We start from the raw sequence: 15,979 nt of genomic DNA on the forward strand, positions 1-15,979 counted from the left end.
ATGGCTAAATCTGCTAAACCAAAAACAAATTTTACCTTCATATCTCCTAGTTTTCAAATTTATGTTCATCTGGCATTGCCTTGATCTTCAAAGCAGGAAGGTATATCAAAGGAAACGGAAGCTTTGACACCAATTACTGCTGCTGGATGCCATCCACTGAATAAAGACGGAGTGTTAATATTTACACTGAAAGTGAAGGAGATAAAACACACTATGTACATCTAAGTCTACAAATAAGGCCTTCTGTGTATAGTGGGCAGAGATAAAACCAAGCAAAAAAACTGAAATTACCATTGAAAACATCCCAAACACCTTCAGAAATGTTGAGTTGTAAAAAAAGAAATGACAGCAAAAACACTAAAAGAGCCTTCTAGGAAAGCAAATCAGGCTCCCTGCTTCTCGGGAGTATTACCTGGTCTTCAGGAGATGGTCTTTTGAAACAACCAACCACGCAGAAGTAGTTAACATCTAAATTTCTCCCTGCTTCACCATGAGACACTTGACTTACATTTTATTCTCTTGAGCTCGAAGCCATCAGTTCAAGCACTTTCCCTGCATTCCTCTCTGCTTCTCTCCATCCCATGCTTCTTCCTACTTTTTTGCGCACCCCCAAGTCTTTCCCACAGCTTTTTTGGCTCATTGACCTGAGAAGTCTCTCAACAAGGCAAACCCCACTTTGCACAAGTTGTTGTGGTGTTGTTCGTATTTCAGCAGCAAATTTATGGAAGGGGAGGATAGTGAGGAGGAGGTAAAAGGTTCACTAGCACTGCAAGGGTGCACAGCACAGCACGGCTAACAACAAACATTCTTTTAGGCAACCTGTTTAAAAAGGAAAAGGGATCTTCCCAGCATTTTTCCTGGCAACAATTTAGTAACTGAAAGTGAGGCTATTCTAAAATTCCTGGTGCTAGAGCATTGCACAGGAGGCTATTTACACCGTTCACTTCTTCCATTTAATCCAATTTAGACAATGAAACCAGAGTGTTTAATGAAGCTCATCTTTGTTTCTAGTCAAATCTTATTCTTCAGATTAAATTACTAGGTCTGCAGTGTCATGTACAAATCAAAGTTATATAGTACATTTTAGTGAGTTAAAGGGTAAATGATTTTATTACATTGATTTGGAAGGGATTTTCTTAACAGCAAGTGGACTTTAAAACACTTGTTGAAATCAAAATTTCAGAATTTAAACTCTTCCCTTAAGTTTGCATTTTTTGAAGGTATATGGGCTTTTCTCCTAAAGCCATAGCTTAAGCTTGCTATATGAATTTAATTCAAGTGAAGTTTCCAGTCTTTGGATACCATTTCTGCCTTTCAGCTTTGGAGAAGAGGTGAGGCTCTTCTTGAGAAGACCACAGTATTTCTGAACCGTATTGGATCTGCATGTTTCTCCTACAGCAGTAAGGCTTGTTCCACTGTAGTGACTGTCCATTCGGGAATAAATGTTCAGAAGTCTTATATTTCCTGACTTTTAGGATGTCTGTGCTGGGCTCAGCTGAAGAGAAATCCTGCAGGAATTTCTTTCTCCAGTGCCCCAAGTGGTAACTGTGGATATTCTGGTATTGTGAGGCTGGCTGAGAAAGGTCCCTGTGAGGAAACCTAAAATCTAGTTATATGGGCAAGGAAGGAGTGTGTCAGATTTGCAATTCATGATGCAGAACTTGTCATACGTTTTATAATTCATCGCTTAATATTGTGTATCTAGTCATCATGCACATATGTTGCAATTGAATTCATGCTCCTTTTCTATCAAGCAGGAGAAAAGCAAGCATAAGGGACTAGCTTACACTTAAATGAATACATAAAACATTAGTCACATATACATGTGTTTTGAAATCATTACTGTATTTTGGCAGTAACCTAAGAAACTAGATATAATCCCACCCAATTAACAAACCAGAGAAAGAACTCACCAGTAGAAAAAAATGCTCCTCAAACTGTCTGTCAGCTCTAAAACCTCCCTAAAATTACTTTGAAAGAAGATGTAATTAGGGAAAACTGGAGAGTATAGCATTAATGTCTATATAAAACAGGTATGGAAGGACAATCTGCCTACACTATCTGAAAGCTGCAAACATGCTAATCTAGCACTTCATGCTTTCTAGCTCTGCATAGGGTCGGTGGCCCAGGATCTGAGCAGGTTTATGTCTGCTCACTGCAGACCCTTCTCCTCTCATTGCACTCTAGCCCAAGAGCTGGTTTCTGTCTGCTCACTGCAGACCCTTCTCCTCTCATTGCACTCTAGCCCAAGAGCTGGTTTCTGATAATGGATGAGCTCTCCAGTGGCTGGACCTGCCCTTCCTTGACTGTCTCAGTGTTGTGCAGTTTGGTTTGCCAGGATGAGTTTGCTCTTTCCCCTGATTGTGATGGGGAGCTAGGATGGCCAGTCGGTTGCATGTAGAGTAGCTCAGAGCTGAAAATGTTTTAGAAAGCTTGGTAAAGTTTTCATGTATTTCACAACCATCAAGTTTCAAGTTAGAGATGAGTCATTAAAAAAGAGCGTATTACTTGTATGCTTGTATGTAATAGAATTGTACACACGTTTCTGTAATTAGCCATAGGCACCCAAAATTACAGATGTAACCATGCACTGAATGGAGTTCATCACTCCACTCGAATCTTGCATTCACAATTGCATTCCTTCTTGCTTAGATTTCAGAGCCTGTTGTCCAGATGGGCTTTGTTGGGCACCTGATTAGTAGTATAACAAAAGCTCCTGCTGTGAACTGCTTCACAGCCCTCCTGGCATCCTAGCGGCTTGGTACACATTCCTTGACTACACAGGGATGAAGGCACAGGAGTTGAAGTAGATGCTTTATCTTCTTTATGCATCTGACATAACTAAAGCAGCTTCCAAAATAAAATCACCTCAGGATGCATTGGTTATCCAACTTCTGTGTCCTAAGAGCAAAATTAGTCTTGAAATGGGTAAGCGGAAATACAGCCATGCGTTAATGGCAGTGATAGATAGTGTAATATATTCTGAGATGAACTCACTGTTTTCTCTTTCCTTTCCAGATTTTGGCAATCATTTCCATCATGTTTATTGTACTATCTACAATTGCCTTGTCCCTTAACACACTTCCTGAACTACAAGGCATGGATGAATTTGGGCAGACCACAGATAATCCCCAACTTGCCCACGTGGAAGCGGTGTGCATTGCATGGTTTACAATGGAATACCTCTTGCGGTTCCTATCCTCACCTAAGAAATGGAAGTTTTTCAAAGGCCCGCTGAATGCTATCGATTTGCTAGCTATCTTGCCATACTATGTCACCATCTTCCTCACAGAATCCAATAAAAGTGTACTTCAGTTCCAAAATGTACGACGAGTGGTCCAAATATTTCGGATTATGAGGATACTCCGGATTCTAAAGCTTGCCCGGCACTCAACGGGTTTACAGTCCTTGGGGTTTACACTGAGGAGGAGTTACAATGAGCTTGGATTACTCATCTTGTTTTTGGCCATGGGCATTATGATCTTTTCCAGTTTAGTTTTTTTTGCAGAAAAGGATGAGGATGATACAAAATTCAAGAGCATCCCAGCTTCTTTCTGGTGGGCAACAATCACCATGACAACAGTAGGCTACGGAGACATCTACCCCAAAACACTTTTAGGTAAAATAGTAGGAGGACTGTGCTGCATTGCTGGAGTGCTGGTGATTGCTCTTCCCATCCCAATTATTGTCAATAACTTCTCTGAGTTCTACAAAGAGCAGAAGAGGCAGGAGAAAGCCATTAAGCGCAGGGAAGCTCTTGAAAGAGCAAAAAGGAATGGCAGTATTGTTTCCATGAACATGAAGGATGCGTTTGCCCGTAGTATAGAACTCATGGACATTGTGGTTGAAAAGAACGGAGAAAGCGTAGCCAAAAAGGATAAAGTTCAGGACAATCATTTATCTCCCAGCAAATGGAAATGGACCAAGAGAACGCTCTCTGAAACTAGCTCTAGTAAATCTTTTGAAACTAAGGAACAAGGATCTCCAGAGAAAGCCAGGTCATCTTCAAGTCCCCAGCACCTGAATGTCCAACAGCTAGAGGACATGTATAACAAAATGGCAAAGACTCAGTCTCAGCCAAACCTTAATACTAAAGAATCGAGTCAACCTGGAAAGCAAAAGGAAGAGCTCGAAATGGAAACCCTTCCCGGCCCTATGGTGCCCTTGCTGACGACTCGCGCTGATGGGATCATTGACATGAGGAGCATGTCCAGCATTGACAGCTTCATAAGTTGCGCGGCTGAATTCCCTGACTCCGGGAGGTTTTCCCACAGCCCGCTCGCTACCCTTCCCTGCAAAGGTGGCATTAATGTGATTCAGGAGCAGAGCAGGCCAGAGGGCAGCGGTGGCAGATTTGTGGAAATGAACCCAAGCTCCGAAGGCAGCCACCGTTCTGCTTTTTTCATAGAAAGTCCAAAAAGCTCCATAAAGGCCAGTAACCCTTTAAAACTAAGATCTCTGAAAGTCAACTTCATGGAAGAGGACACCAGCACATTAGTACCAGCATCAAATGTACTGAGAATATATCCAGACCCCCTCAAGACCCGGGGAGCTGCTGCTGCTGCCACAGATACTTCCTTACTCTCTGACAGATCTCTCATGAGCCCAGAAACCTCGATCTACACAACCGCAAGTGCGAGAACACCCCCAAAGTCACCAGAGACGCAGACAGCCATAGCTTTCAACTTCCATGATGCTGGTATACACAAATATATAGATGCTGACACTGATGATGAAGGTCAGCTGCTTTATGATTCAAGTCCGCCCGGAAATGTGAGTCCCAAGTACAATGTTACAAACAGTGGCTATCTAAAGCAAAAGGACAATGTTTATAGAACAGAGAAGAACCATCTAGAAGCTGCTGCTTTACCCACCTCCCCTAAGCTGATAGGGCAAAATTGCATTTATTCTATGGAGGGTATCACTGGAAGAACCCAGAGCAATCAGGAGACTGTCAGACTAGAAAATCACATTTCCCCAGAAGTCCATGTATTACCAGGCAGCGGAGGACATGCTAACACACATGATCAAAGCATCTGAGACGGGCTCCAAAAGAACTTACTGAAAGTTTAAAGGAATGTCTTTACAGTCAACACAAAAAAAAAGAGCTTCTGCATGGCATGAACTTGGCTGAAACAAGCCACCTGTTTCTAAAAGTCTGGGGGAGGTCCAGTGTGGGTTTGTGAAAATGTCCTTCTCTGAAACAACTCTAAAGACGTTGCCCACATCAGTCAAAAATAAGGATTGCAAATCATGATCACACATTGATCTCCTTTCATGTTGTCCAGTGAAGCCAATGTGACCAAATATCCATCCATTCCCCTTGAACGCTAGAGCTCCTTTTGGAAGTTATTAACATCTGATTTGCATTAGTTCCATAAAGGATGCCAAGGCAGCCAGATCTGAACTCTGGAATAAATTGCTGGGGTTGGTATAAAGCTATCAAAAACACAATGCTCACTGCTTCAGGGCAGCTGTTCCCCATCTACAGCTTTCTCTGATGGATATTATGTCTAAAGGTAACAGGGAACACTTGCATTATTGGAAAATCCAAGTGAAAAACCGTTTAAAACAAATAACAGTCTAGGGAAACCAATTATTAAAATGCTCTGTGTGTGTTTAACAATACGATATCCTGTAGGACCTGACGTTTTCTTTTGAAACATCAGCAGGGTGAGTTGCACCACTTGTATCTGATTCCAAACATCCCCTAGGACATAGTGAAACTTGCACTTGCCCTCTGCTAAAAATCGATACCTGCCCCAGGGCCAGCACATGGCCCTCGGGGGATCCATGGCCCACGCTGGAGAGGCGAGAAGGAGCCATGCAGAAGCAGGACTCTCTGGAGGCATCGCAGCCAGACCCCCTTCCCGGTGCCGGGGAGCATAGGGCTGGAAGGAGAGCTCGGCTCTCGCCCTACCCTTCCGCGGAAGGGAGACGCTCGCTGCCCTGCCCCGTGGGGACGGCCGGGCGTGGCGGTGGTGCCGACGCCGCGGCCGGCCCCTGCGGCCTGTGCCGGGGGTACCGGGACGGCTCCCCGGGCCTCCGCTTCCCGCCCGCATGCTGACTCCAGGCGTCAGCCCAAGTCTCGCCCTTGGCGTAGGAGAGGAACCGGTCGGTCTGAAGCTTTTTGCGCCCGAGCGGCGCGGTGAAAGATATGCAAGTGTTACATAAATATGCAAAAAGAGGGATTCGTTAGCGACCCGCCCCGGGCCTGGCTGTGCTCTCTCTCGCGAGGAGGTCGGGCAGGAGCGGCTCCTGCAGAGCTGCGGCGCCAAGCAGCTGCGAGAGACAGGAGAATCAGGCCTGATGTTTTAATAACATCCAGTCATTTTTAAACGAAACGAGAAAAAAAAAAAAAAAGAAAAAAAAGATCTGACCATTTTAAATGAATAGAACTAGCAGCCACCAGCCTAGGTTTTTAAAATATTATTGTTTCAATAAAGTTATGTCAAATTGTGTAGGAAATAATTTGTCTTTGGTTTTTAATCTCGGGGGGGGGAAAAGCACTTTATGTTGACTTTTTGTTGTTGTTGTTGCGATGCTGGAGTAGGATAGCAGAGTGTAACAATCAAGCACTTTAACTAAGCACTATTTTAATTTGTGCCTCCTGTCGTGACCGTGATTTGTTACACGCCTGTAGCAAGTCACAACCTGTCCTGTGATAACTGTGATGGTAATCTTTTATGTTGTTCTCTGTTTCTACTGTAAAACTCAATTGTAAATAACTCTTGTCAATGAGCTTTTCCTGACCTATTTCTGAGTACCTGCCGGGGCATGTAACGATCTGCACGCAGCAGGTCCGGGGACGTGCTGAGACACGGGACGCGGGAGCGGAGGCGCACAGGCGGGAGGAAGACCCTGAGCCGCTCGAGTCCACTGCGTTTTGTTCCTTCCTATTGTAAAAAAAAAGCCGTTGGTTAGTCCTGAATGTAAATGTCTGTCCGTCCAAGCTGTACAGTACTTCTGTCTGTAATCCATAATAGTGAATGCAGCATGTACGGACAAAAGCAATAAGCACATATATGTTTTAGGAACTATTATGGGTTACGATGATAGCTTTGTTAGGTCTCTCCTTGGCACAAAACTGTACATGCGTTGGAGTTAGCTCTGCTCTGCTCAGCCGACCCCATCCCCGGGCGGTGGGATGCAGCCCAAGGTACCCGCTCAGAAGTCACCCTTGCATCCCAGCAAGGCAAGACCCTGGGGAAGGCGTGAGTAAGACCTGAGCCACCACCTCACGAATTAGCCCACCGGCAGTGAAAGAGACCTCGTGCCATGCAGAGTGACACGGGGGGTACTCAAAATCAGTTCAAGGCACCTATGTGTGCAAATGGTACTCTCCAGAATACTTAGGCAGGGCCAATTCCTGAGGTTCGTTAGCTTTTACTCTGCCTTCACTCAGCCAGAACCACCGTTCCTCTGAGTGGGCTCTTTGCCTGGTGAAGGACTTTAGGATTTGGCCATAGTAAATACAAGTGTACTTAGAGGAACCGATGTATTGCTGAGATACTAGTTAAGATTGAGTCATCACAAAAAAGTAAAGTGACTTTCCAGCAGATAAGCTTTAAATAGTGATTTATTCTGTGGCTTTCCGAGGCCATAGAGTGGCAACGAGAAATCTTAAAGAGAACAGTCTTAACATAATCTCTATGTTTCAGTAATCATTCATGTCTGCCATCAGCACAAATGTAAAAAGAAGAAAAATCAGGGAAAATTTTTTTGATAAAGTAAGTAATAGTGATTTCCAAGTTAAATATTTTTAGAGCTGATGCTTTCATGTGGAAAAAAAAGTCATATTTTACATATCACGAAAGTGAACGTATTTAAATATAGCCATATAGTGTAGTATTTACCACACTCTCATCCAAATTGATGTATTTGGTTTATAGATGGCACTGACAAAAATGTATAGATCAACAATTCTACCATTTTTTAACTGATAATCAACTGGTGCAACTCTCCTTGTAACCAAAGGCCCTCTGTCTGCCTTGTGTGATCACTCACGACACACACCTTCTATCATCTATTTAGTCCTACCTTTAAAGTAGCATTTTATTGAGTCACTTTTGAAAGCCAAATTCAAAAGTATCATTAAAAATCTACCTTTTAAGTCTGAATAGCCAAAGTCCTATAGATTTCTTATAGAAAGCAAATAATTTAAAATTAAGCATATAATATGCTTGAAGAGCATTTCTTTCTTATTTGTGTATGAAGATGTAGCTCTCATTCTGTGCCCAGTTAAAAAGGAAGTATGTTTAATTTATTTTAATGAAATAAAGTCTGAATATGAACTATGTATCTATATATGTGTGTGTGTGCATAATACACATATATATAATGTAAGCACTGGGAAATCTACTCTAACATAAAGCTATGGCAGACTAAATCTGTACTCATTAAAAAAGGAAAGGCAGTGCTTTGAAAACATAATGCTCACCAAATCCTATAGACACTAGAAAGACAATTTCATTTTATAGTTTGTTTGATACATGTTTCCCAAAGTACATAACCGTTGGGGAAAATATGCAATTTCTCCTGCATTGAGCTAAAGCGTGCAGTTTAATCACTGATATTTGGCATTCAGGTCTGCGAATTTACTGTGTATCATGTATTAAGCAAGCTGACAGAGTTTCACCTGCTGCTGCAGAACACATTATATCTGAAAGGACTATGTACGTGTGATGTCTGCGCTTGCTTGTATCTTATGCTATTGACATCGTTTTTAATACATATATATAAATATATATATATATATAAAATATATATATATGCGGAATGAATGGGTGCAGTTTTCTTAACCAGGAGGCAAAGATCCTTTCAGTTTTAGCCTTGAACAGAGGAAAACAGCAGTCACATTGCAGTAGATTTCTCAGTGCCTTTTCTTAGAAACTTCACCTAAGCACACTTATGGGAAAAAAAAAAAAAAAAAGATACAAAACAGTCTCCTGTGAAATCCACATTTTTCTGAAAGGTTTGAGAGTCAATAAAGGTGGAAGAAGGAAAAAAAAAAAAAAGAGGAAAAGAAAACCCGTGGAACGCACATTCCCTTCCTGAACATGCCGTGTGTCAAATGCCGGGGAATATCTGTCTGTGCAAGTCACGCAGAAACACATCCGAGGCGGTCGGTTTCTTTGGCAACTATGGCTGTGATAAACTGTAGCCTTTTCTTCCCTTGCAGCTAATAAGATACACATTTCTAAGGAAAACCGTATTCTCTTCTGTAAAATTGTAATGTATTGTTAATATTTGTACCTATTGTATATTTATGTCTTGACAGAATTATGACTGGTACAGTTTATAGTAAATAACAAGGGTATTTAAAACTCATCGCAAAGACAAGGTTTCTAAAGCCAAGTTCTCTCTCTATTGGTAAGCTCCACATAACATGATCTCCAATAGTTTTAACACCTCATTTTGAAGCAAATAGTAGAATTACTGAATAAAGTAGCCAAGCAACGGAGACCGTGTGGCACTGATGCCCTCCTGTGCAGCTCAGTCAGGAGCGAGATGGGGAGGTGGGCTTCCCCGGCGACTCCAAATTAGCTCCAACTTCTTCATGTTTGGTCAGTCACTTCTGCTTACGGTAATCAGACTGAACAAGTGTTACCTTAGGTTGCTTTAGGATCACCCACTTGGGGAGAATATGGCTTTAAATAGTTCTTGAATAAAGTACAGATGTTCTAGTTACCTCTGTACCTCCTGTTTGCCATTGTGTTGGCTTTATAAGTATCTGATGTATGGAAAAGTCATGTGACTTTCATGCATTCCAGAGTAGTCTATTTTTCTGTTCAGATTAAAAAAAAATTATATATATATAAAAATATAAATATATATCTGTATTTTTAGCAAATTTATAATAGGGCAATCAAGTCAGATTTCTTCTTTTTGTATTACAGAATAATATATTAGATGCTTTCTTGGCGTTCATTTACATAGCTGATCCCCTAACCTTTTTGTTGTCGTTATTTTCTTTTGTTCTGAAAAACACCTGCAACATCACTCCTGAAGTGTGTCTGCGAAAGGTCACTGAGTCTGTCTAATGTTGTCATGTTTTCGTATTTTCCTGTTTGTGGTACTTAAAAATAACCAGGGACTGGCTATGGAAACTAAGATGATCCTTCTGAGAAACACAGAGTGGGCCAGACTCTGCCCTCGGTTATGGCAGTGTAAATGTCAGCAAATGCCACTGGCTTCAGTGTTAGCCACAGCCTGGGCTTCAGTGTTTTTCCAGATTTATGTCGATTAAGCTGAGAGCATAAAGAAGAGATGGATTTGAACCTGACTGTCCTAAGAATTACGATGGGGTTGGGATAAGCATCAAAATTCAGGCTCTTCTTATTTTAAGGCAGTGACCTGACTATGCTCAGGCAAAGCTCCCGCCTTCGGGGGAGTTCTTCCTGGGTTAAAAACAGAAGGGTCAAAACTTTCATTTCCCACTGGGTTTGGGAATTTCTGTTTTCAGTCCCAGACAAAATCAGGAAATGAGAAAAAATTATAAGGGAATGAAAAAACCTGAATGTAGACATTCAGAAAGGGACCGGATTTGGATTTGGTTATGGTAAAGTCAGTCCGTGTACCTACTTACTTAATGATCTTCCTTGCTCCTTTATAGCTCTACCGTCACATAAATTGAATGTGCATCTTGAAGCTATCTCATGGCCTGTTAAAGTTTAGCACGACAAAGAGCTTCGCACCAGCTCTGTAGCTCTGCACAAACATTTCCTTTTGAATCCGCCCAGCAGTCTGGTCAGTGACCATGTTTTTTTCCAAAGATGGAGTTTTGGTCCCATTTCCTTTTGTTTGCTTGTGTGTTTTTCCTATATGCCCACCTCACTAGCCAATAAACCTGACACAGAATTAATTTGGGAAAACGTGTTTCAGAAAGTCCAGATACCACCCGAATGAACAGAATAACCAGCAGACACAGTTTTGCGTGTCATTGTGTATCAGCAAGACCCATTTACACAGGAAGGTATTAAAACTGGGTGGGATTTTTCTTTTTTTGAAAGCAATTAATGCAATAGCCCACCATATCTGTCATCAGCAATCACATAAATCCCTTCAAAAGGCACCTTCCATATCAGTAAGTTTGTTTGAGCATAGTCAACAAAACCACAGAAAGCTTCTAGTGAGACCAGTCTTTAATTCGCCCTTGCAGGTAGCCCTCCCACACCATGACAGAAACAACCCAAATACAAGCCAGCCCTTCAAAGAAGAGATGTTTATTTTCCAGCATGTGTTTCACACCCCATGCTGATCAGATTTAGGCTCTTGCACTGAAACTTTGTCTTGGCCAGACAAAGGAAAACTGAAAGTCTGCATTCAGGGTGTGTATCCCCTTTGTTGCTGGTGTTACCTAAGCCACAAATAAGTGTCCTTTGACACCAACGGTAGGGTGCCACAAGTGTTCATATCTGTAAATACTACTCAGAATTTTGCTTTGCTTGATTCTGGCTTCATCGCACAAGAAGTTTTCAGTCTAGAGGCTTAGAAGAGAAAGCTTCATTTTTCTTTTTAACTAGAAATAATACTATTGATATTCTGTAGGACTGAACAAGGACTAACCTTCGACATTTTTAAAGGGGTCTTCTCAAGACTATAGCGACACTACCTTCAAAAAATAATCATCAGGCTGGGCTTGGTACAAAGACCCGCCCAAACTAGAGCCTTGTGGAAGCCAGGGAGCCAAATTTGCATGAAATGCCAAATTCTTTGCTGCTGTAAGTAAAAGCCCATTGGGGTCAATGGAGCTGTGCCCCATTTAGCCCAGTAAAGAATTTGGACCCATATCTCTAAAAGCTGATGGAAAACTAAAAGCTCTGTACGACCTCAGGGATGGAGGTGTCTGTCCACAGCACCTGCGAGGAAACCAGTGGGGTGAGGGAATGGGAAACGGAGACAGGTCAGTGAAAGCCTGGGCGAGGAGGGAATCCTTCAGGCAAGAGGATGACAATGGTATCATCCCACTCGTGACTGAGCATCACTCCATGTCAGCTCACTCTTTGTGGGCTTGATGTCGCAAGTGGCATCCCAAACTCACCGATGGCTGTCCCTACAGCAGGACCACAAGCTCAGCCACACAGTTCAACAGTCTCAGCCCTCGGTCCAGGGACTTGCTGATGCTGGGAGGACGCTACCGGCAGATGGGCCATTGGTTACCTTTGATTGTGTCACAACCTCTGGCCCTATTGGTAATCTACATTTAAGACCATTTTAGGATTCATTAGTTCTTCTCTACTCTCTGTATTTCATTTAGGAGCTCTGCCCTTTTTGCCTCTTCTTCCCGTTATGTTTCACTGCCTCTAAGTACCATTAGCCACACATTGGCTCATGCGACCACTGGGATTTATTTTGTTTATATCAGTTTTGTTGGCTTGTGGCAAAGATAAAAACCTCTCCCCCCCCCCTTCTGGCTTTTTGGTAGTGGGTGCAGAAAATGGCTTTTGCATTGCAACATTCCCCACTGGTGTGTTTTGAGGGGGGGGGAGCAACAGCTCTATGTTACTTTGAACTTGGAAGCCATGACACTGCAATCAGAAAGGCCAGCCACAGCTACCAACCAAACTCGTTTTCCAACTAGATCAGCATTAAAAAAAATATACCCCAACTTAGTGCAGCAGAATCCTGCTTTCTAATCAGGCCAGTGAAGCAGTTCCTGAATGGGGAGAAAACACTTAATGAGGCACTGTTGCAAGTGCTGTTTAATAACGACTCCATGCCCATGGAAGGACACCGGGGCAATCCGTTGCTGTGCTGCACATCGTGGCTGCTCAGCGTTTCAAAGGACCGGGGAACAGCCTCAGGTCTTCCTTCTCCAAAAGCACAGGACGGCTGCTGGACCTGCAGAGCTCCGCCAGCCGCTGCACCTGCACAGCAGCCCAGGCAAGGGCTTCCCAGTGCCATCTCCAAAGGGCATGGGTGAGCATCCATCGTCATTGAAGGAGAAGAAAGGTGTGGGGTTCCCTCTGAAAGAAAAATGTGATTTTAACAACAAATAAAAACTGGAAAAATGTAAGTTTCCTGTGGCTCTGCTAGTACACGTAGATTGAATTGGTTTTGTATCTGGAAATTGAAACTGACTGTGACCCAGCTTGAGAAAGGGCAGAATGTGACAGGTTCCTCCATTGCCTTGCACTTCAGTTATTTTTTTTAACCTGTGCAATGGGGAAGCAATGGGGAATCCAGTTTGGTGTGTCTGTAATGAAGGGCAGTGCTTCATGCCTCTGCCCGACAGCCCAGCAGATCCTGCACGTCTTGCACAATCTCTTCATCAGGTTATATTGGATTGACCCAAGGGGCAATGCTTCAGCAGATGTTTTCTCCCCTTTTAAGCAATGTTTCAATACCCTGGCACTTTGGGGTGGTTACAGCAACATTAGCCATATACTAGTGTACTTAGAGTCTTACATTTTTTGTTAATTTTGATTTAGTCATTCTTTGTTGAAGTTTATTGACCTCTCCAGTTGTTTCCGTAAACAAATTAATAAAAAAAAAATAAAAATCAGTGTCTTTATATGCATGTAGTAGTATGAAACTGTGATCAATGTGTGACATTCAGAAACTGTACTGTCTTGTAAAATATGTCCAAATGTCTAAGGATTTTAAAGCAATGGTCCCCTACTACAGACTACAGAAATAAATAAAAAGGTATGGATAAAACCAAAGCCTTTATTTGCTCTGTTTCATGGTCATATATACTGGCCAAAAATATAACTACCATCAGCTGGCACTGAGTTTCTGCTTTAGCTCGTTGCAGTTGACAGCAGGTTTAGACATATGTTATTTGCTCACGGATAAGGCCGTGATTCAGGAAAGCAGTGCTGAGCTTGACACCTCCTCTTTTAAGTCTGACGGATTCAGTGCATAAACCTGCAGGCTTCAGTCCTCACCCTACATGGACAAAATCCACCCGCATGTCCCATAGCCACGGCCGGGCTCAGGGCATCTCCCAATTTCTCTGTGCATGGACCAGGGATGTGCGGCACACGGGGAGATCCCTGTCACACACACAGCACCTGGAAATCCGCGTCTTGATCGTGCGATTGTGCAGATGCAGAACCAGACGCAGATGGGAGAACAGCTGAGGTTTGGAGACAAAGAGCTTTGGGTGTGAAAACTAGACAAACAGGCTGCTTTTGCTGCTACTTGAGGCAAAAATTTGGGCTTTCTGCTAGAGCCACTGTGGTTTTCTTCTCCATTAGATTAAACAGTGGGTTGGTTAAATTATGCAAGTCATCAGAGCACGGGTAATTCAAACTGCTCAGGAATATTTTCTTTGAGTTAATTACATCAAAAAATTTTTATACTGGAATGCAGTGTCTATAAGAGTCTTCAGAGCTCTAATCGGAACCCGCTGATTTATGGAGACATTAATTTATGGCCATTTGAAAATAGAACACATAAGCACACATTTCTGCCCAGATCAACTGCTTGTTTCTACGGTTCTGCACTCCATGCACCTTCACAGGTTCCTGCACGCAGAAATAAAATGAAAAAGACTAATTGCACAGTTCCACATCTTATTTTACACAGCCACCACATTTGCAAATGGAAACCAGAGAGTTAAATGCACAAGTGGAGAAATCTCACAGAAGTCCATGCATAGCATTTTAATGGCATGTTTTTGCATTTACTTGTGTTCATTTTCAGTTTAGTATGATCTTTCTAAGAAAAATCTAAATGATCAGTTGAGTGTTTCCTAACAAGCAGTGACAATGACATCTAATAAGATGAAGGCACTGAACTTGAAGGGAAGTTTACAAATGAAGCACTAGAAAGTGGAGAAATTCCTATAACATATGTCTTCCTCTTCCACTTTCTGCTAATGACTTTTCTTGTTATTTGCCTGCCAGCCTGAGCATGCAAGCTCCTGAGTTATAATCCAGTATCTGTAATTATACTGTCCAAGGAGGTTTTCTCTTTATCGTCAATTAAAATAATGCCTATCTCCTGAGGCATTATGGTTCATTATTGTGCACCAAATCTATAGATACGAAATATTTTTGTCCTAGTTAACATATACTACAGAAACTTTTCTTCACTTTGCCGAGACCCTCCACCCCACATCCCCTCAGCCCGGTAACTCGCATGTGCATTATGCCAAGCCAATGCACTAACTAGCAGGTTAAAGTAAACCACAAGGCAGAAGCACCATGGGGAGAGCAGGATCCCTCCCAGCCCACATCACCGGTGGCAGCTCAGTGGCCGCAGAGCGGTCACTGTCCGTTCAGCACCAGCCTCAACATTACTTCAGGCACCAGCTGCCAAACGTTACCGGGGCCAACATCGGTAGATTTACTTTTCTACCAACAACATAAAGCATTTTCCAGACTTTATATAGATTAATGAAATGCAGCAGCTTTTTCACTTTCCTAGTCTCCTCTCCTTCATCTCCTCCAGCGCAATCTCTCCTCTCTGGCTCCATCAGCGATAACCTCACTATCTCTTCCTTCCTACCTGGATGGATTTTCCTGTGATTATTTAGGCTAAACCAGGCACCTTTTTGTTTCTTTGTTACACACCATCCTCTAAACCACCTACAAAACTACTGTATCTGTTTTCCAAACACCCAGAGCAAGCCAATGTCCACCACACACCGAGCCAGGCGACAGCCAATAATCCCAAAGGTTAATCAAACAAAAACCATCTGGCGAGGGAGCGCACAGCCCGAGTCAGGGCACAAGAGCCCCAGCAACCCCCCCGAGCACTGGTGGGGCTCGTCCAGCTCTTCCCCATCACCCCGTAGGGCAGAGTGACCCAAGAAGAGCAGCACGGCCTCAGGAGCACAGCGCATGGAGCACAGGCAGCCCTCGCCCGTGCCTGGGCGCTCCTTGCTGCATCTGCACCAGCTGCCTCCATGGCCCGATAGCACGGCACTGTGTAGCACTTTACATCATACAATTAAACACAAATGTTAAATACATACTAGGGAACAATCTAGCAAGTGCATGCCATGCTTTGTTTGGCCATGGGCACT

General features: G+C 42.9%; 1 protein-coding gene across 2 annotated transcripts in view; it reads left to right on the forward strand.

The window, feature by feature from the left end:
* Positions 1-13,667, forward strand: part of KCNB1 (potassium voltage-gated channel subfamily B member 1) — a 137,053-nt gene extending 123,386 nt beyond the window's left edge. For both annotated transcript variants that reach the window (XM_052788110.1, XM_052788119.1), the window contains exon 3: positions 3,019-13,667. In XM_052788110.1, the coding sequence (XP_052644070.1) occupies positions 3,019-5,040 (2,022 nt within the window). In that variant the 3' untranslated portion in view covers positions 5,041-13,667. The remainder of the gene's footprint in view (positions 1-3,018) is intronic.
* The last annotated feature ends 2,312 nt before the right edge of the window (positions 13,668-15,979 follow it).

The sequence above is a fragment of the Harpia harpyja genome, chromosome 1 (assembly GCF_026419915.1).
Source record: "Harpia harpyja isolate bHarHar1 chromosome 1, bHarHar1 primary haplotype, whole genome shotgun sequence".
NCBI classification, from domain to species: domain Eukaryota; kingdom Metazoa; phylum Chordata; class Aves; order Accipitriformes; family Accipitridae; genus Harpia; species Harpia harpyja.